Below are 22,400 nucleotides of genomic sequence, written 5' to 3' on the forward strand. Positions count from 1 at the left end.
CCTGGGGGACTTCAACATCTGGGCCCTCATTACGAGTCATACCGGTAAGGGAAAAATGATGCCGGTATGTAAATACCGGCATCATTTAACATCCCGTAGCATTCTGACCCGCAAACCCGGCATTAACGGCACAGTTATCTACGGTGCCGTTAATAGCGGCATAGGCGCGTACACGCGCCTCCTCGGGTAGTAAATACCGGCATGCGGGAATAGGGGCCAATCACAACCCATGCAAACATGCAAATACCGGCATCGCGAACACGGAAATAACGGGCTGCATGATGCCAGAAAAACAGGCATCGCGGACCACCCGCAAACAGCAGCCAAGATACAAGGCAGCTGCCACAGGTGCACACAATCCCCACAGGTGGAGTCAAAGGAGGCTGTGCCAGTACAAAAGGAGCACACCCACATACCACACCCCTTCCTACACCAAAATGCTACCACTAGCATTTGCAATCATGGCGCTGGAGGACATGCCTATACTGCTACAACTACAGCAACAACAGCAACAACAACAACAACTACAGCTGCAAGAACAGGCAGCACAGAGGAGACGCAGGAGGAGAAGGAGGGTGAGACAGGCCCAGCAATTACCACCAGCCCAGCCACCAGCGCCTCGTAGGCAGCCACCAATCCCTCGCACCAGACCCAGCCCATTCAACCTAACCCCTGAGCAGATCCACAACCTGTACCGGTTGGACTGTGACACCATCACCACCATAGTGGACATGAGACACAACGACATTGCCAGCCACATACAAATACGCACTGCCATCCCCCCACTACTGAAGGTGGTGTCTGTGCTACACTTCCTGGCCACAGGCACCTACCAACACACAGTGGGCCAGCTGCATGGCATTTCACAACCACTATTTTCACGCATGCTGAACCAAGTGCTGGATGCCCTCCTGAAGCACGCAAGCACCCACATATCCCTACCACGGATTGCCCAGGAGATAGCCGAAACCAAAGTAGGCTTCCATGCACTGGCAGGCATGCCCAATTGTGTCGGTGCCATCGACTGCGCCCATGTGGAATTGGTAGTCCCCCATGCCATAGAGGCGGTGTACCGCAATCGCAACCAATACCACTCCATCAATGTGCAAATGGTATGTGACTCCAGCAAGATCATCACCCATTGCTGCGCCCGATTTCCTGGCTCCACACATGATGCCATGGTACTGCGCAACTCCACGCTACCCGGTCACATGGAGCAACATGCTGGACCACGTGCCTGGCTGCTCAGTGAGTTGCACAACAGGCCCATGGCCATGCTGTGGGGTACTCATGTGTGCGGATGCAGAAGGGGGGGATAGTACACCTGGGTGGGGAAGGGGGAGGGTAGTTTACCTGGGTGGCAATAGCCAGTGAGTGGAGAATGAATGCAGAGCTAAACACTCCTCACCTGACACAGCCAAACGGAAAATGACACATCACTGGGCCACATATCACAAATAATGCAAATGGGAGACAACAAGTAAGAGGCACAACCGGGGCACCATGGTGATGGCAAGCAATGCATGACTGAATAGGATGGCAACTGTGCCAATGCGGCCTGTGTGACCATGCATAGTCAAGAGTATACAGCATGAATTGGAGGCTAAACATTGTCGCACTGCCACAGCACATCTGCCTCAGCATGCATGATTACACCCTGCATCATCTATTCAACCCCATCCAGTGTTCCACACCTCTTTACAGTATACATTCCATATTGGTGACTATTTGGTACACGTACAGGGACATGTGCATGCTCACACCTAATAGCTGCTGCCATGACCGTGCTCCCTGAAGGTGTCACTTCAGAGTGACACACACCTATTTGTATCTGCTTGCAGGTGATGGAGGATATCCCTTGAGGCCATGGCTACTTACCCCTGTGCGGATCCCGCAGAACAGCCATGAAGAGGAGCACAATCGTGTGCACACTCGTACCCGTGTTGTGATTGAGCAGGCCTTTGGCCTGTTGAAGGCGCGGTTCCGCTGCCTAAACAGGTCTGGTGGGGCACTCCTATATAGGCCTGAGAAGGTGGCAAAGATCACCATGGCCTGTGTCATGCTGCACAACATGTTTGTCCGAAGGAATGTACCACTGCCACCTGACATTGACATGCATGGCCCGGGTGAGGATGAAGGGGATAGAGACGGAGGTGAAGGAGCCCCCCTGCCAGCACGTGATGCACGGGACGGCCATGCTGTACGCCAAGCACTAATTGACGAATACTTTTAAGATACAGGGACCATGAATGACTTTTGTCAGTCCGACACTGGACCAATGTGAACATGCACAAAGGGAATGTTGTAATTTGGACATTGAACACCGTAACACATTCAATGGATGCACACCAAAAATAACAATGTCCAGCCATGGATTGTTCTCCATAAAGCTTGTGTATTATATAAAAGTGCAAAACTGTGCCCACTCCCCCCTCCCACAATCCCCCAACAAACTCCCTCTCCCACCCCACAAACCCTCAAACACCCCTGTTAACTCCCTCTCCCACCCCACAAACCCTCAAAACACCCCTGATAACTCCCTCTCCCACCCCACAGATGCAAAGTGTCCCCATGTGTGCAACGGACAGTGCTCCCTTGCACAATGTGTTTTGCCACAATGTCATTGTCTGTGCATTCACTTCTTTCGGACTTTAGTGTCGGATGGTGCCATGGCCGACTGTCGTGCGCTCCTCCTTATGTGACGCACCGGACTGGATTGCGCAGAGGTGGTAGGGCTAGAAGTTGCGGAGGAGTCTATTGTCAATCGACTGTCTGTGTGAAGGTGTGGCCACTGCATTGGAGCATTACCTGCAAGGATGGCCTCCGTGAGTGTCCCCATGCACTCCCGGAAGGCACGCGTAGATGCCTCCACTGCTGCAGTATTGGCTGCTATTGCCCTTTCGATGGCACTCATGGCCTCATTGCCTGCTTCCACCTGCTGGCGCATGATCTGGAGCATGTACTCCTGTCGGGCCTCGACCCTTGTCAGGCGGGCATCAAATGAGGTGTCGTCCGCAGGTCTGCAGGTGGAGGAAGGCAGAGTGGAGGAAGGCAGAGTGGAGGAAGGGGCCTGTGCAGAGCCATCCTCCGGGGCACTGTCCTCAAACAGCGCAATGTCTGATTCCCCGAGGTCGGAATCATGTAGACACGGATCATCGAGGCACTCAGACTGCGCTAGAGGTTGGGGGCTGGCAATGTGGCTTGGGGTGGGTGTGCCAGGCATCATGTCTGATTCTTCTTCCACCTCTGTGGACACAACGTCCCTGTTGGCTGGCGGCAGGGCTACCACTGTTGTGGTTCTTTGTTGTTGGGCAGTGGGTGCAGGTGTCCCCTGCAGGGTTGGTGCCTTGCGTGGCACACTAGCTTTGGCAGGTGTCTTTTCCTTGGCCAGTTGTGTTGGGGTGTCCCTGGTCCCCTTGTGTGCACTGGACGTGCTTGCACCCCTGTCCAGTGGTCCACCTTCATCATCGGTGCCTGGGGGATAGAAGAGATGCAGGTCATCAGTGATGTTGTCAAATGGCAGCTATGTTGAATTGCGGTGGGATATGTTCATGCATTCAGCCATCATTTCATTTCTGGTTTGTTGCTTTAGGTGTACTAAGGGGGTATGTGGGGAATCAATGCATGGCTGGTGGGGTAGCATTAGTTTGGTCTCTGTGTGGTGGGTGCATGGGCATGGTTGGGTCATGTGGAACCTCTGTTGGGATTGGGGTCATCACTCAGCGTCCATGTGGTGCAGGGAGTGACAATGATTATTCTATGGATATGTTGATGCATCACCTTGCCCACTCTAACTTCCCCAGTCATGATACATGGTTGTGATGGTACACTAACCTTCCTCTGTGGTGATTGCTATGCCGACCTCCTGATCTCCGATCCCCTCGATGGTTTCGGGGTCAATGAAGCCACTTGCCGTCTCCTCCCATGGCATCAATTGGACTGGGGAGTGTGGGCCACCGTCTGTCGCCATTGCGGCTCTCCGGTTCTCAGACATGATCCTCTGGACACGGAGGCGGAGGTCGTCCCACCGCTTCCGGCAGTCGTGCACACTCCTTGGGGCGCACCCCACTGCTGTCACCCTCTGAGCTACCTCAAGCCAGACCTCTTTTTTGTGGGTTTGGGCTGCATGCTTTATGTCTGTGCTGCGTATTACATCTGCATGCTCTTCCAGGGTGTTGGCGAGCATGGTGAGCTCAGCGTCCGAGAAACGCTGCTTCCTCTTCCTCTGTGTGGATTTCCTGCTGGCCTTGGACATGATGATGCTCCTCTGACACACTACGACATGGGAGGAGTGTTGGTTGTGGAGGATTGCAATGGATTGTGTTTTTAAAGATGGCCACCGGCCCGTTTCCCGTTCCAGCGCAATGACGTAATTTCCGGGTCCAGTTTTGCGAACACAGTTATTCTGTGCCGGAGTTACCGTACCGGTGTTTAGGGGTTCATTGAAGGCGGTTACGGAGTGGACGCAAGCCACAATGCCGGTATAGGGGGGTTGGTGGGACGTTACCGGGATGGCGTTTTTTCCACTACCGGCATGGGAGGACGCACGTGCTCACGCACTCGTGATCGGCCACTGGTAGCGGGTTCTCGAGGGCACGGACAAGCCGGTAATTGTGCCGGATTTTCCGGGCCGACTCGTAATGAGGCGCCTGGTTTGAAAACAGTCACGCCAACTCCCAAAACTCACTGATTGAATAACTCAATACCATTAAACTACGACAACTAGTCAAAGGGGCAACACACTCGGCAGGACACACCCTTGATGCTATTTTCGCCAAAATAAAACTCATCACCACGGCACCGCCGATACAAATACTGTGGAATGACCATCTCATTATCCCATTTGTGATCACTCTGCCTACACAAGTCCACATCCAACCTCCCAAACTCACAACCACCACAGAAAAACTGGAAACACATCAAAGAAAGCAACCTATTCGAACAACTGGAGTTAACCAAACCCTCAACTACAGAACTAGAGCTGGCTGACCTAGACGAGAAAGCAGAACTGCTACACAAATGGATTGCAGACACTATCGTCGCCCTCATCATGTCAAAAAATCGACTGTGCAAACAGCCTCTACCTCGGAATACCAGAATACCTCCTGAAGAAACTACAACAGATCCAAAATACAGCTGCAAGACTACTCCTCAAACTATCAAGAAGAGAACACATCACTCCTGCTCTAAAAACACTACACTGGCTCCCAGTAAAACATTGCATCACCTTCAAAACAATGTGCATAACGCACAGGGCAATCAGCGGACAAGGAGCAGAATTCCTACAAAAGAAAATAATCTACAAGCCAACTAGATTCCTCAGGTCATGCAACGAAATCCACCTGGAACCAAAACCATACCTCAAGAAAAAACTTGGAGGCACCTCCTCTACCACTTAGCTGAAAAGAAGAAATAAGAAACACCAAAGATCACCTAAAATTTAGGAAATTACAAAAAACCTGGCTCTTCAACACCACAGACTCAAACTGAAAACAGAAACAGAAAGGAAAAGGGATGACTAGACTAAATGAGACACAGACAGCTCCCAGAACCCACTTGGAAGCTCCCACAGCACCCGGACGAGTCTCACCGGGTAGAGTGCGACACCCTTGGAGACGGAATCAAAAACCCTACCCTATTCCCACCCAACATACGCACTCATCCCTTAGTTGCCACCATGTACCACAGTGTTTGGAATTGTCAGGATATTGGCAGTCACCACAATAGCTGAGCTGTGGACGTAGGCAGGTGCACTGGCTATATGAGTGGGAAAGGAAGATAGGGAGGGCTGCGAGGTAGGCTGGGGGAGGAGAGGGCTAGATGTGAAAGGGACCATGAAGGCTGGATGGACCCAGATCATGACAGAGTCATAGGGGTACTACCGAAACCCATCTGGGGAGAATACAGAAAACCACCGCCTCAAGTCAGGATATAGATGCCTACTAACCAACTGCACTAACAATTTCCCCCTCTGCATACATCTCTAAAACTCCAAACCAAACATAACCACAAACCTACAGCACAACAAACTGCACAAACTTCAGTACATGGCAACAACAAAACAAAAACACACAGACTCGCACAACAGTACACAACGACTACCGGCCACAAAACACCCTAGACCCAGCCAACTGACCCAACGGGCTGGGGCCGCCAACAGCACATCACTGCTCTCTTACACTTTTCCAGCTCTTTCCCACTACCCCCCCCCCTTCCTCTTTCAGAGCCGCCGGAGCGCCGGGAGAACACTTTGGTGGTGATAGTGCGCGGTACAAATGTCCTTTAACATTAACATCTTTTCCCACTTGAGGATACAGCCGCGGCTTGGCTATTCCCCTGCTAGAGGGCAACGATCCGGTTCTATACGATTTTGAGGCTTTACTTAATAGGCATGAACCAGATATTCAACACCTGTCATAAGGCACAAGCCTCTGATTTGATACGCTTGGATCTGTCACAGGGAAAGCACTGACTTTTTTCATGTATCACTCGCTTCTATCAGCTTGCGGCCGAACTAGAAATCTGCGTTATTCTATAGGGGTCTTTCTGCTGAATTGAAAAACGCTCTTGCAGTAATCTCTGCTATCCCTGACTTGTTTCCTGATTTATTGGACATTCACCACACAGGCCATGGTGAATTCCATCCACTTCATGTCTGAATATTGTATGCATAATTTTCTGGAAGACAACGCTGTTCCTGACACCCCCCGTGCTGAGCCGTTTTGGCAGGGTTGCAGACCATAGGGGCCTATCCTGTAAAAATGTAACCTGTATACCAAGGTAATACCAAGACTACCTGGATGTATTTAATAATAAACAGGCCAAATAGCTGCCATCGCATAGGCCATATAATTATCCTATCGTCTTGCTCCAGGTGTCAGCATTCCCAGTGGCCGGGTATATTCCTTAACCCAAAAATGGCTTTCATATGTCATTCCCTGTCCCCGTATTTTAAAAAGATGGAGACCTCAGACCCTTCTCGACTACATATCCTTAAACGAAGTGACATTAAAAGAACTTTACCTGCTACCACTTATTTTGGTATTATTGTATCAGTTGAAGTCATAAGTGTTGTTCACCAAACTGGAACTGAAGGTGGCTTACAACCTGGTGTGCATTCAACAAGGGTGTGAGTGGAAAATGGCTTTCAAAAGCAGATATGGCCTTTACAAGTATCCGATTATGCCGCTCTGGCTTTGGCATGGTCCAGCGGCATTTCAAAATGTTTTGAGTTATGTCTTCAGGCACATGGCAGACCTCTTCATCATCCTTTTCCTGGATGACAATATGATCTTTTCTGATTCACTGGATAAACACCTTATGCACGTACGAGCAGTCTTGACAGACTAAGGGCTCATTCACTTTATGCTATAGGAGTGAAATGCACATTTCACACATCCCAGGTGGAGTTCTTGGGCTTTGTTTAACAAATTCAGATGTGCACTTCCAATGTTAAAGCGGTCCTGTTAGGGCCCGTTTCCACCCCTGTAGAGGCGCTGCAGTCCTTCCTTGGATTTGGCAACTTTTACAGGCTTTTCATTGGCTGTTATTCCACCACAGCTGCACTGTTAACGTTTCCGACCAGCTGCAAAGTCCCATTCCTCTGGTCGGAGCAAGCACAAAAGGCTATTATGACCCTGAAGGAGGCGTTTTCTTCAGCTCCTGTATTATGATATCCGCATCCTAGAGTGCCTTTTGAAACCGAGGCCGATGCTTCCGCATGTGCCGTCAACACAGAAATGGCCGTCCACTGTCAGGCTCCAATCCGTGGCTTTTTTTCCCCAGAAGCTGATCTTGGCCGAACAAAACTATATGGTCACAGAGAAGGAACTGCTAACTATTAGATCAGCATTTAAGTAGTGGGGACATCATCTCCTAGAGGCTAGACATCAGGATGTCGTTTATTACCGATCACCACAATCTCCATGTCTCCACAGATTGTGGCTTCTCTCAAGTGCTACAATTCGCAGCAATTCTGGTGGCATCCGTTTGGGGCAGAACCACAAGAAACCCCCACTGAGAGCATTTTACGTGCGGATTCCATTGTCTGCATTTCCACCCCAGTTCCTTCGTTGGTAGAACAGGTCCGCCAATGGAGAGCTAAACACCAGGGTGATATGGATGCTTTCAATGCCAATATAATCGACAAGTCGCTGTACATTCAGGGACGTTGTATTTACCAACCAAAGACGTTCTCAGGCACTCCAATGGTGTCACAATTGCAAACTCACCACAAACCCCAGGCAATGGAAAACATTGGAGTTGCTGAGAGGTTGGTGTTGGTGGCCCTCCATTCCACAGGATGTTGCTGAGTATGTACTCAGTTGTGTGGTATGTGCTCAGTCCAAACCCCTGTGGTTTATTATATCCATTGCCGTACCTGACAAGCCTTGGTTTATGATAACTATGGATTCTATCATGGAATTCCCTGTAGTTGATGGATACAATGCTGGTTGGGTCCTTGGTGACTGCGTCACGACAATGGCTTGTTTTGCTCCATGTCACAGTCTCCCTTCTGCTCCTGTATTGGCTCAATTGCTTTTTACATCATATCTTCTGTTTGTTTGGTCTGGCCACAGTGATAGTGTCAGACAGCGGTTCTCAGTTTACCTCCCCTTTTTAGAAATCCCTAACAAGCTTACTAGTAACTGATTTGCGTTACTACCTCTGCATAACATCCCCAAGCTGATGTCCAAACCGAGCAATTGAATGCCATCCAGGAACAATTGCTCTGATGTTTGTGTCTTCAACATCAAGACACCTGGTTTTCAGTGCTCTCCTCTGATGAGTTTGCATACAACAACACTATTCACACGACAACTGGGTGTTCACCGTTTTATGATATCTTTGGGCTACCCATGTTCTCTTCCTCTTACTGTATTGGGGGCTCAGCAGAATTATGAACCCTGTTACCATTGGTTTGGATGTACCCAACCACTGGAAACTCCACCGAGTGTTTCAGGTCAGCCTGCTCAAACCTTGTCCAGATTCCACATGTCTTTGCCAGAGACCATCTCCCATACCATTCAGGGGGAAGATGAATACGAGGTGCAGGCTATCATAGATTCTTGTTTGCGGGACTCCACATGCTATTATCTGGTTAATTGGAAGGGTTATGAGACTGAGTAACGTACCTGGGAGCCTGCCAAGAAACTGCACACCCGTCTACGACAGTACCATGCAAAGCATCCTGTTTTGTTATGGCAAGCATGTGCCTTGAAGGGGGTTACTGGCAGGACACGAGTGTGGACATCCACGGCATGCTTCGCTGGGGCCTGGCGGTTGCTGTGGAAATGGTGGCAGCATCTGCAGGGGACAAAGAGCTGCCTCACCACAACCGCTACATCATCACATAGGCACAGTGATGACATCATCACAGCACATAGGAGACGTGTGGACATCGGAAGCCTGCGCTTCCCATTCTTTAAAGCCTCTCCAACATAAGGCACAAGCGTGTTCCATATGTTTCCCATTGGACTCTGAGCAGTGGACCTTGGACTGCTTAGTTAGCTGCAACTTCGTTCCACCCAGGTTCTAGCCAGTGCATTGCATCGCCTTCTGCATTCGTTGGGCTGCTTCCTGGTTTATGAACTTCCTCTTGGGTAGGTGGATCTTCTAGGTTTTCTAATAATTAGCATCCTGATACAGGTAAAAGAGACGGGCAAATGGGGAACCTAATTCGGGGATACAAATGATCATACAGTGTGTTCACATGCTGTCACTTCTTTCTTTACAGCAACAGCAAGGGCCATTGCTGGTTCACTTACCCTACTCAATTGAACACTCGACAAGCACGTTTTTTGTATCCTCTGGTTGTGGTTATTTCAAGGGAAGAGCTTCCTGTGGATGGGTCGTCACTACAGGATCTTTTAGCTTTTTTCCAATCACATCAGAAGGAAACATATTATAAGGAGATGTTCTCCCAAGGATTTCTTTGTATTTGGATCGAATGGCCTGTATTAAGTAGCATTTCCCATAGAAAAGAACAAGTTACTTAACAACTATGAAGTTCTTTTGATTGATGTTCCTCCCATTTATTCCTCATCTTAGATATATCCTTACCTTCAGCTTTGCTGCTTCGGAAATTTTTTCTCTCTCCACCAGAGGGCACTGCACTCGAGGCAGCAGCATCGATGTCCCTCGGCGGCATCCGTCGAGCACCGACGCCATTCGTTGTATAAATGCCACGAGCACGCCCGTTGGCTTCAGTTCTATTTTTTCGTGTATCAGAGCCCATGGATTATAGTTAAAGGCATGCCTCTTTTGACCCAAGCCTTAAAAGAAATTAAGAGTGTAAAGCACATAAACTGTACTGCGGGGTAGGATGGGAAGGTCGATGAGGAATACGTGGGAGGACCAAATTCCACACAGGAACTTGAAAAGGTATTGGTGGAAATACATTGTTTAAATCTTTTAAAAATTGGGTTAATAAAGTTATCTTAAAGTAAGATTCCTCCTCTGACGAGCGCTTGAAGATAGATAGGGCTGCTAAGTATCCTTTTATCGTACTAACTTGGAGCCCCAGATTAGCCAAATGTAACAGAAAAGATAATACTGTTGGAATATTACATGGGAAAGGGTCCACATTCTTATCCCTGCACCAGTTACTGCACCAGTTACTGAAAGGGTCCACATTCTTATCCCTGCACCAGTTACTGAACTTGTTCCAACGACACCGGTACAGAGATTTAGTTGCTGGCCTTCTGGCTGAAAGCAAAATCTCCATAACATCATCCGCAAGGTCCCAATCCTTGTATCTCAACCTCTCAGAAGCCATGCGTGAAGGTTGAGTATGTTGACCTCTGGATGGAGAACGTGACCGCTCTCTTGCGAGAAAAGGTCTTCTCTTTTTGGAAGACATATTGGAGGGCAGATGGACATGTCGAGAAGGTCCGGAAAAACGGAACTGAAGTCAACGGTCGCACTCAAGGCATTTATAGAACAAATGACATTGGTGCTCGACGGATGCCGCCGAGGCACATCGATGCCGCTGCCTCGAGTGAAGCGCCCTCTAGTGGAGAGAGAAAACATTTCAGAAGCAGCAAAGCTGAAGGTAAGGATATATCTAAGATGAGGAATACGTGGGAGGACACAATCCATTCGAAATGACGGTATGGAGAAAAGAACAAGTTACTTACCAGTGGTAATGTTCTTTCTATTGGATGTTCCTCCCACGTATTCCTCATCTTATGACATCTTCTTTTCCAGCTTCAGCTGCTTCGGCAACAATTTTCTTCTCGGCAGAGAGCGTTGTGCGTCAACATGGTCGACCCGATGTCTGTCGAGGGCTTCCATCTCGGTTGACGTCACCGTCGAGTATATTTACAATACACAGTGCCTGTTAACTTCAATTCTGTTTTTACGCCACCCATATGCAGAATTACTGAAATTATTAAGTGCCTTTAATTTATCAGACTCTGGGCCTGACCACGATTTGGGCGGTAGCCGCTTAAATGCGGCGGTAAGGGGCTGTCCAATCTCGAGTATGGCATGTTAACGCCCAGCTCAGAGCTGGGGTAAACATGTTGGAAAAATGCTAATTTTCAGCGCAATTACCGCTGTTGGTATTACCGCACAGTAACTGCGCTGAAAATTGGGGACTAACAGTTAGCACCCAACCTGTGATCCGGCAGTATTACTGCCGGACAGGTGGCCACTAACGCTAATAAAGTTGTGCGGTATCCCAGGCGGGATACTGCCCAACTCGTGATCAGGCCCTTTAAAAGAGCGCAAAGTCTAATGCCTGGAAATTCTACAGTGGGGTAGGTTGGGAGGGTCGATGAGGAATACGTGGGAGGAACATCCAATCGAAAGAACATTACCATGGGTAAGTAACTTGTTCTTTGAATGTATTGTGTCCTCCCACGTAGTCCTCATCTTATGCTAGACTCCTAAAAAGCAGCATTAAGTTCTTTTGTAAGAGGGTATAAGAATTTGAGTGTTATTGTTTTTTCAAGAATGGCGCATCAAACTGCCTTCCCAAAACTTCTCTCATTGTTAAAGTGTCTAAAAAATAATGTTTTGTAAACATGTGGATGGTAGACCAGGTAGCTGCCTTGCAGATATCCTTTACCGGAACTCCCCTCTGAAGGGCGGAGGAAGTTGCCATGCCCCTAGGGGAATGAGCCCTTAAACCCACTGGGGGATCTTTTTCACCTAGCCTGTAGCACTCTGAAATAGCCAGTATTATCCATCTGTATAGGGTTTGTTTGGTAACTGAAAGACCTAGTTTGTGTCCTGTATATCCAATGTAAAGTTGGTTGTGTTGGCGTAACTTTGCCATTCTTGAAACATAAAAGCTTAGAGCTCTCCTTGGTTCAAGTCTATAAAACCTTTCCTCTTCCTTGCCAGGATGAGGTGGTGGATAGAAGGCTGGAAGCACACTTTTAAGTTCTAAATGGTAATCCAATACAATTATGGGTAGAAAAGAGGGTTTGACCTTAAGGACAACCTTATCCTTGTAAAAAGTGGTAAACAGATGTTTACAGGCTAGGGCCTGCAACTCACTCACCCTGAGGGCTGATGTTATCTCAACTAACAAAATAGTTTTGAAAGTTAGCAACCTTAATGGGCAGGAATGGAAAGGCTCAAAAGGAGCACACGTCAAAAACTTTAAGACAAAATTAAGATCCCAAGATGTGACTTTGTAAGGTGTAGGAGGAAACACATGTGTTTGTCCTTTGAGAAACAGAGTAATTAAGGGTATTTTGAAATATGATGCCTCCTCCGAGGTGTGCTTGAATATGTTAAGCGCTGCCAGATAACCCTTAATTGTTCTAATCTGGAACCCCAGATTAGCTAAAGGCAGCAAAAAATATAAGACCATAGGTGTATCGCATTGAAAAGGTTCCACATATTTTTCCCTACACCAGCTGCAGAAATTGTTCCAACTGCACCGGTATAAGTATTTTGTTGCTGGCCTTTCGGCTGAAAGCTAAGTATCCATTACATCATCCGGGAGGTCCCAATCCTTGTATATCAACCTCTAAGAAACCTTGCGTGAAGGTTCAGGGTCTTGGGTTCAGGGTCTTGACCTCTGGACGGAGAACCCGACCCTCCTCTCGCGAAAGAAGGTCCTCTCTTTGTGGAAGACATCTTGGAGGGCAGATGGACTTGTCCAGAAGGTCCGGGTACCACGTCCTCCTTGCCCAATCCGGAGCCATTAGGATTATGGGTTTCCCAAACTTTCTCAGCGTCCTGATTATGCGAGGAATGGTGGGGACTGGAGGAAACGCATACAGGAGTGTAAACTCCCAGTTCACTACGAACGCTTCTCCTAGAGCTCTTCTTGGGGAAAATGTCCTGGAGCAGTACAGTTCGCACTTCCAGTTGACACTGGTCACGAACAGATCCACTTGAGGAGTTCCCCAAAGGGTGAAGATCTCTTGAAGGACTTCCTGAGCTAGTTGCCACTCGTGGGAGACTGTGTTCTGCCTGCTCAGAGTATCCACCGACGTGATCACCTCTCCGGCTAGGTGAACCGCTGATAGGAAGATTCCTTTCCGAATTGCCAGAATCAGAGCTGCATTGCCTCTCTGCACAGTGGTAGTGACCCTAGATCTCCTTTCTTATTGAGATAGTACATGGCCACCGTTTTGTCCGCCATTATCAGGACATTCTTTCCCCGTACCGAGGGCAGAAAGGCCTTCAGTGCTAGTCTGATTGCGCTCAGCTCCAAAAGGTTGATGTGTAGTTTGGACTCAGATGAAGACCAACGACTGCTGATTGTCAGATTGTTGGTGTGGGTGCCCCACCCTGTGAGTGAGGCGACCGTAACTACTGTTATCTCCGGCCATGACTGCCAAAAAGGTTCGCCCTTCAGGATGTTGTCCTTGCAGGCCCCCCAGAGGAGATCTTGTGCTACTCTGCCTGGAACCTGGAGAAGGTCTGACATCCTGCCTGAGAATTGGGGCCACTGTGTCCTGAGAGCCCAATGAAGGGATTTCATTATCAGGTGGGTCTCTGGCACCAGAAAAATGCAGGGTGCCATGAGGCCGTGCAACCTCAAAAAGTCAAAGGCTAGAAGACGCTGGGCACTCTGGTATTTGGTGACCATCTGCAAAATGTGTTGATCCCTCACCTCGGGTGGAGAGGTTTTTCCCAAGGATACATCCAGGACCGCTCCAACAAACTGGAGTCTCCGAGATGGTTTCGTGTGGGACTTCTTGTAATTGAGGGAGAAGTCCAGTCTGTGGAGAGAGTGGCAGGTTATGCTGAGATGTCCCCGGGCCTGTTCGGGTAAACATACCCTGATCAGCCAATCGTCCAGGTAGAAGTAGACGTGAATACCACATCTCCTGAGACTCGCTGCCACCACCGCCATCAGCTCGGTGAAAACCCTCGGGTGGAGGTCAGCCCGAATGGCAAAACTCGAAACTGATGATGAGAACCACCAAAGACGAAATTCTGGTAATTTCTGTGCTTGTGATGGATGGGCACATGAAAGTAAGCATCCTGATGGTCCTATGATACCTTCCAATCCTGGAGCTGGAGCTGGAGGGCCTCAAGGATCTGAGAAAGTGTGACCATCTTGAACCTGTCCATCCTGAGGAACTTGTTCATGTATCTCATGTCCAACATGGGTCTCAATCCTCTGTTCTTTTTGGGGATTAGGAATCGAGAGAGTACCATCCTCTGTTCCTCTCATTACAGGTACTGGTTCTATAGCACCTTTCTCTAGCGGGCCCAACATTTCCTGCAACAGGAATGAATCGGAACATTTAGCAAATGGCTTCCTGGTGGATGATCCTGAGGTCTCTGTATAAAGGGGAGGCAGTAACCGTGGGCTACTGTTTCCAGTGGCCATGCATCCGAAGTAATACCTCGCCATTCTTTCAGACTGCCTCCCACTGGGGTTTTGTGAGTCAAGACCACCCAAGCAGCGGCTGATGGTAAAGATGCTGCTGCTTGGGTGGGCTTTGCACCTCTTCATCGTCCACCATGAGGGAATCTTCTTTGTCCTCTTTGAACAGCCTGGCCTCTCACTCTTCCAACTGAGGAATAGAATCGAAAGGACTTACCCCTCCAAGATGATCCGCTGGAGGGAAATGGCTGTGGCTGCCTGATGGCGGCACCTAGGGACTTGGCTGTCGCTTTCGAAGTCTGCAGCTTTTAAAGGCTTTCGTCAGCCTTATTACCAAATAAATGAGAGCCGTCAAAGGGCATTTTGAGGAGTCTAGATTGTACGTCAGGTGTAAATTCTGACTTCCTCAACCACGCAAACCTGTGTATAACATTGCGTGCCGCTATTGGCTCTGCTGATACTGTCAGCAGAGTCCAGACCTGATTGAAGAGACTCACTCATGGCCTCTTTTTATCAGGTTCATGAAGTCGTCTTTCCTCCCCTTCAGGGATGTGATCAGCCGCCATAGCTATAAAGTCCCACAGGGTGAATGTGAATTTTGCTAGTGCATATTTGGAGTTAGCAGACTTCAATGTCATGCTTCCAGACGAAAGAGACTTTCTTTGCCCATAAATCGAAACGTTTAGCACCCCTATCTGGAGGGATTGTTGGGTACGTAGTTTGCTTAGAGGCAGACGTAGCTGCTTGGAGCACTAAACGTTACGGTGTTGGATGTTTTGACAGTTAGCTAGTGTCGCTACTAGAAGGCCTGTCTTTTTTGGTGAGGTTTCTATTAACTGCAGGGCTAGATTCCGGAACCTCACAGTTTGCGATTACTCTTTGTTGGAGCGCTACTTGAAAGGGTAGCATAGGGTCATTTTGTGGTCCTTTGTCCAATATGTTCGTACGATTGTCCTGCTCAAATGGATGAACAGGACTACTCCATTCTAGGAAATATATAACCCTAGTCATCTGACTTCTATATGATGTATCTGCATGATCAACCCGCTCCGGCTTCCCAAAGTCTCATTCTGGAGAAAGTTTCAACCCCACTAGCTGTTTGTAGAGTATCATGCAGCTCCCTGACTATGGTCTCCTTTGGGATTTTAACTTTCTGGCACATTTAGAGTATCCCTAAGTATATTAGGAGTATCCAATTGAAGGCCAAAAGGTGGGTTGTCATCTGACATCTCATAACCCTCATATATTGAGGTTAAAGACCTGAAAAAGTCCTTTTTAGGTAAAGGCATGAAAACCTTTTCCTTTTCCTGAGGTTTTTCTGGAAAAGGCATCGAGAACTTCAATGCAGGAATCGATCTCTTGCTTTTAGACTGAATTGGCGTTGATGGCGTCAACGGTGTCGACGTCCGTGGCATTGATGGTACTGGTGACTTACTTTTGCATTTGTGCTTTGAGGGACGGGACTCTCAACCCGACAATGTCTTCGATGATTTCACGTTGTATCTAGGATTCGAAGAATCTCGAGAAGTCTTAGGCATATGACCCGGGCTCGGGGGCGTGCAGAGTTTTGCCTTGGCCATATGCTTGTCATTGACTGGAGCATGTCCACTTTTTTTGTGTTTCAAGGAGGGCGCCGCCTCTTTCTCAAAGATTTTAAACATCTGTTCCCTGAAAAGGTCCCACTCATCCTTAGTGGAGGATTTAGTCGGGCAGACTGCGCTCCTTTGTGGAGAAGTATCTGAGGAAGGAGAGGAAGAAGAGGGTGATCTATGGCTTCTCTTCAACATTTTTGATGAAGAGGAGTGTCTGCTCCTCGAGTAAGATTGCTATTATGTTCTTTTTTGATGAGGAGATGAATCTCTCAACTCATGCAATGACCCAAATTTGGATGGAGTGGAAGGGGGTTTTGGGGCACTCCTACCCACAGTTTAGCTTTATGCTCTTTTAAGGCCATACCTGTCATCAACTGACAGGATCGACAGTTGGAGGTTTCATGCTCGACGCCCAGGCACTAGATGCATATCTTATGCGGGTCTGTAATGGACATTTTGCCTCCACATTTAAGGCACTTTTTAAAACCGGTCTTCGGAGTAGTAGGTGTCGAAGACTAGGGCATGTCAAAGCGTTTTCTGAAGAAAACTGAAGTGCGCTGTAATTCTCGAAGCTATCGCATTTGCAGAAATACGGAACTGAAGCCAACGGGCGCTGCACGTGGTATACATACTCAACGATGATGTCATCGAGATGGTAGCCCTCAAGGGACATCGGGCCGACCCTGTCGATGCACACCGCCCACTGCCGAGAAGAACATTTTTTCCAAAGCAGCGGAAGCTGGAAAAGAAGATATCATAAGAGGAGGAATACGTGGGAGGACACAATGCAAGTGGAGGTTTGGCTACTAGCAGTTTTCAAGAGCGTACTGTGCTATACAATTGTTTACAATTCTGTAGAAAAACATTCAATTACATTACACATGTCCGCTGTACCTTGCACGTACTGTTGCCTTTTCACAGGTGTTGAGATCTCGGATGTAAGGAGGTGGCTCAATAACCAGTTCAAATTTTGGCAAAACTAAAATATAGAAACAGAGGAAAGTATTGTTATAAAAATGCATCAGTCCTGAAGCAAGAACATGTATTGGTTAGTGCTGTAATGTTTAGAATACACTCTTTTGATAATGACATTTTGAAACAATGCAAATCCATCATAGCGATGAAAAACAATTCACGGCTAAAATGGAACCCCTTTTTAATACTTTATCATTAATTAGTCTATTGGTGTCATTATTTCTGTTTTTGGAAATCTATATATTTGCTCTGCATAACATGGCAAATAAATCATGCCGTCTCGGGTGGCACACATGAACCAAAATCCTTAGGAAAAAGTTCCCTTTACTGCAAGGCAGGACATGCGCCTTCTCTTGCGTGGTGGCCCACACCAAACTCTGCCAATTCTCTCCTACCCCAAACAACTTATAAAAACATGAATCCACACAGCATTTGCCCAGATGCTCACAGGGACATAGCACTGCTGATGAAGACACAATGGGGCGCATTATAAATTGGACAATGCAGTAATAATGTGCAGGTATTAACGTATACCGGCATGTTACCGCACCGGCCATCTACGAGTTTGTCAATGAGGTGGGGGAATGGCCTCCAGCTAACACCCACTTATTGGCAGAAATCGCAGGTATTATGGGCACCGGTCTCACTGTGCTGGTAATCCTGGCATAATCCCCCATGGAGTCCAATGGGACTCTGTGGAATGGGGATTTACTCCGGCTACTGGCAAACGGAATCTGGTGATCATTTCACTGGACCGAGTGCTGGTATCGGTATCCTGGCGGATTTACCACCACGATACCGGCGAACTCATAATGAGCCTCAATATGTTGTCCCACCTTTCATCTTGGCGTTGCCAGTTCAAGTCAGTAATGAAAATCCCATAGTCCCTGTTGGCAATTTGTTGAGTGCCATCAATTGAATATGGCACAAACGGAATAGGTCATTCTCTGTTTTGTCAATGTTAGGCCTCTCTAACAAGACACAGTGAGGATGGGTCAGTGTCATTGGCTCTTTTCAGAGAGAGGTGAAAAAGTGAGCAAAACTCGAGGCTGACTTGCCCTCTTTGTGTCCTAACAAAAGCAAATGAATTACTCTCATTTATTCTAAAAGGGATGTTCGTAATTTATGTACATTTCTCTCATGTAATCAGTTACTTTAAGTTGCCTGGCCCATAGTGAATCAAAACAGTGAGACCGGCATGTCTCACACTGAAGCACCGGCACCGTTCCCGGTGCTTCAGTGAAACATTTCCATGGAGTCCATGGAAATTAACCCTTACCATCACCGCTTGTGATATCCTGGTGGCACCAGGATATAAGGCGGCAGTAAGGGTGTTACAGCATTGCCGGTAACCCACCGCCTATCAGTGGGTTTTACCCTCAACCCCGTAATGAGGCACTTAGAATATGTGAGCCAAGATAATTTGATCCGGGTCTACAGTCCCAACATTTCTTACCATATTTCTGCACTTCAAAAGACTTGTTGTAGGTGTGACCCTGTGTTTCTGCAAATATAAGCCACTCTCCAACGATGGGCTGATCGGACAATGGGAAACTCATATTCACTATGCCTGGAATACAAAAAGCATTGCAATTCTTAAGATAAAAAAAATCTTTCTTTTCATTTAGCTGAAATCAAGACGCTACTGAGTCGCACCGTAGCGCCAGGATTTTAAGTCAATGGCCTTTTCATACCATTCCAGCTCCCCTCCCAACTCCACCATCCACAAAAACGTAAGCCCGTAGCCTTCAAAAAATGTGAACACTCACCACAACAGAAGGGCTTCAGGTCACTCCACTGGATCATCCTGGAGCCGTGTGGGTCCTAGGAATTAGTTCAGGCAACAGTGGTCAAAAGGGCAAATAGTTCTTAAACGACTCACACCAACAGGAACAAAAATAGATGGCCCAGACAACCCATACACAGCAGGCAAGGTATCATTTTATTTGGCATTTGAAAGGACATTTTCAGAGGTTTCCTCCATCAGTGGGCCTCGTTGACATAAAGGACAGTTTTATTATATTTCATGTAGCTTTCAGTAACTTAATTGTTTGCATGCAGCATGCCCTGGTACAATAGGGAAGGTACATTCTGTGGCACAGGGCGATGACTGCTTTCTCCAACGCAACCTGAGGCGTACGTGTTCTAGCACAGCGTGGTGACTGGATTCTTTGTCAAAATATGGGCATAACATAAGCAGTGAATTTCCTGTTGCAGCAGTATTCGCTGGCACAATATTATCAGGACCTTATCTGGCACAACATGAAGAAGCCACTCTCTCTGACACAATATGATGTGTATGCAGAGGCATAGCCAGGATTGTCTAACAAATGGGGGCCGAATCTAATGTAGTTGGACCCACCGCAGTGACATTAACATCTGTAAATGCCCACACAGCACTGCTGAGTGGGCATTTACAGATTAGAGTAGGGCTTGCTCGCTCAGGCCCCTCCTATGCGCAATCTGTCACATTAGAATGGTCAATATAATACAAGGTTTGCATACTTTGCCACAAAGTCAGTGCTACATTATTCACCACATAGTACCCTCCGTGCAGGGCTGTCACAGGGGCCCCCTTACAATTTGTTTGTAATGTGACAGCAGCACTGCGAACAGCAGACACAAAAATAATCCCTTTGAGTTTATGTGTGGAGGTAATAGTATTTTGAAGGGGCCCTCTTGGGGCTGCTGGTGGTACTTTTTGAGATTTTCAGTGTGTTCAGTCTCCAGATTTACCCTACAAATCGTTTTGATGGTAAGTGCAAAGCTCATGTCATGGTCGCCCAACCTATGTCATCTTCCAACAGTATCTAGGGTCATGAACCTGGAGCCTTCGTTGTACACTAGTAACTATGGCACAATGCTGTAAATGTGAGCTGCAGTATGATATTTCCATAACAATGCCTCCTGCCAGGAGCTTTCCTTACTTCACGTGTGTATTGGCTCTCTCTAATGTGCAACTAGAGAGTTGTTGTTGTCTATATAGGCCAGGGGAACTGGATAACCACAGGCCCAGTGTTAACTTGATTGTTTTAGGTTTCAGAGGTGTACCTTTGAATGTATATGAGCTAAAGCTCAGATACATTCCTTAGGAGGTCTTAACGAATGTATTCTGCCGGCAAGGGGGTGAATATAGGGCCGACTGCGAGGCCTGTGTCGCGAGCGAGGCCTGGGACAGTTTGCTCCACCTTGCGACCACCTATTCAAAGGCCGACCTCCGTGGGATCCCCCTACTGTCTGTTGGGGTCCTTTTGTACTACGTATTCTGATTGAAGTGCTCTCTCTCTTCTGTCTTCTAACATTACACACCATAGCACAGTTCCCAGAGATCTCAAGTTTCCCCATTTCAGGCAGCAAAATGAGTCAGTCAGTCCTAGTGTTTAGGTTCACATCATGTTTAAGTCTGATACTTGTCGTCCTGCATATAAAATGCGAACAGGAGTGTAAAATGCCATATCCTTGAAAAGCTGGGAATTACAGAACATGATGTGAGCGCTTTGTTTCTGCACATGTCTGAGAAACAAGTTAATGAGGTAGCTGGATAGGCCTCTCTTTTTTAATGACAAGTCTGAAATTCCCATATACCCCCTTTTTTCCCAGCTCCTGTCCTCATCACATCTATACTAAGCAAGTCTATTCATTACTAATGCCAAATTAAACTTGCCCCGGAATTATAGATAGACGTTTCTAGGAAGTAATCTGTTCACAATTATCACAAGAATTAAAATTACAATTTAAGAATGCCATGTTAAAGAAATATATATATATATATATATATTGACTTACCACAATGTAAGCTTCAATCTGTGGTAAAAGAAAAAACAATCAATGCCATGATCATTGAAACCCTGTGTCCAGCAATACCTATTGCACATGTTTTTGTTCTGTATCTGCTGATTAACAAAAAAAGGCAAACTAAAAAGCTTTCCATTCCAAATTCAAAACTGGCGTTATTCGTTATTACGTTAAAAAAAATCCAAAAACTCCAAAGCCGAAAACAACACATTTTTGTTGGGGGGGATGTAATAGGGGTATTACGGTCTCGCCCTGCAATTAAAAAAGAAAAAAAATGGAGAACAAACACAAAAAAATATGGGAATTCGACCAAAGAAAACGTGTTGTTTTCATCCTCTGTCTTTTTTTGTGACTTTTTTTTAACGTAGAACATGAATACATGGGTCTATGGGCAAGGACGAGTTAACTTAAAGTTTACATGCAATGTTTTAACTCTTCCCAGCCCTACTGGCCTGGCGTTCCTACAGTCTAGTTTACCTGCGCTTAGGGTATTTGTTACCTGAGTGAAACTACTCTCTGAAGTAACCTTTGAGAATAGTAAAACATCAACTGGAAGCCATGTTAAAATATATTAATAGTAAAGGCCTACATAAAGAAGTGTGAGCCAAACCTACATACTATATACACATGTAATTTACATAATACCTTAAGCTTGCTATCTCTGTGAGACAACAAACAATACAATGTTGTTTATATTAATGGCGAAGCAATTGATACCATTGTGAACAAATACAAAGAAGCACTTACAAAATCAATTTAGCCTGGATATGTTTTAAGTATTGATACTATTGTCATCACGCTTTTTGCAGCCAGCAACACGGAGCAAACACTGCAGTAACCGTATTGAGTGTGTCATGCTTAGAGTAGCCAGATTCATACACTAAAAACGTACACTACTTTTATCATGTATTTTGTGTTGGCAGACAACATGCTGCCATAACTTTGTATTGTTTTCTTAATGTACACACAGATAATACACGCATTTGTATCACATGGATAGTACAGGTAGAAACAGACATTCACATTGTGTAAAAACTGCACCATTCGGATCACGTGCCCAGATTGCAACAGCCGTACACATACCCAGACTGTACACTCTACACTATTTGTATGATGTGTTTAGTGCAGGAAGGAAGAAAGATAATGAACCTGCAATACATACATTATGTGTTTAGGGTAGGCAAAGAGAAATACAGACAGGAGTGGTATATTGCTATTTCGCCTTTTAGGACCTC

General features: G+C 46.9%; 1 protein-coding gene across 2 annotated transcripts in view; it reads right to left on the reverse strand.

Annotated features, from left to right (window-relative positions):
* CPAMD8 (C3 and PZP like alpha-2-macroglobulin domain containing 8) overlaps positions 1–22,400 on the reverse strand; it is a 1,947,746-nt gene that overhangs the window by 1,607,865 nt on the left and 317,481 nt on the right. For both annotated transcript variants that reach the window (XM_069649211.1, XM_069649210.1), the window contains exons 6-9: positions 21,157–21,174; positions 19,140–19,194; positions 18,827–18,940; positions 17,290–17,374 (exon numbers count right to left, since the gene is read on the reverse strand). In XM_069649211.1, the coding sequence (XP_069505312.1) occupies positions 17,290–17,374; positions 18,827–18,940; positions 19,140–19,194; positions 21,157–21,174 (272 nt within the window). The remainder of the gene's footprint in view (positions 1–17,289; positions 17,375–18,826; positions 18,941–19,139; positions 19,195–21,156; positions 21,175–22,400) is intronic.

Source organism: Ambystoma mexicanum, chromosome 1p, assembly GCF_040938575.1.
Source record: "Ambystoma mexicanum isolate Mex_15411 chromosome 1p, UKY_AmexF1_1, whole genome shotgun sequence".
NCBI lineage: Eukaryota > Metazoa > Chordata > Amphibia > Caudata > Ambystomatidae > Ambystoma > Ambystoma mexicanum.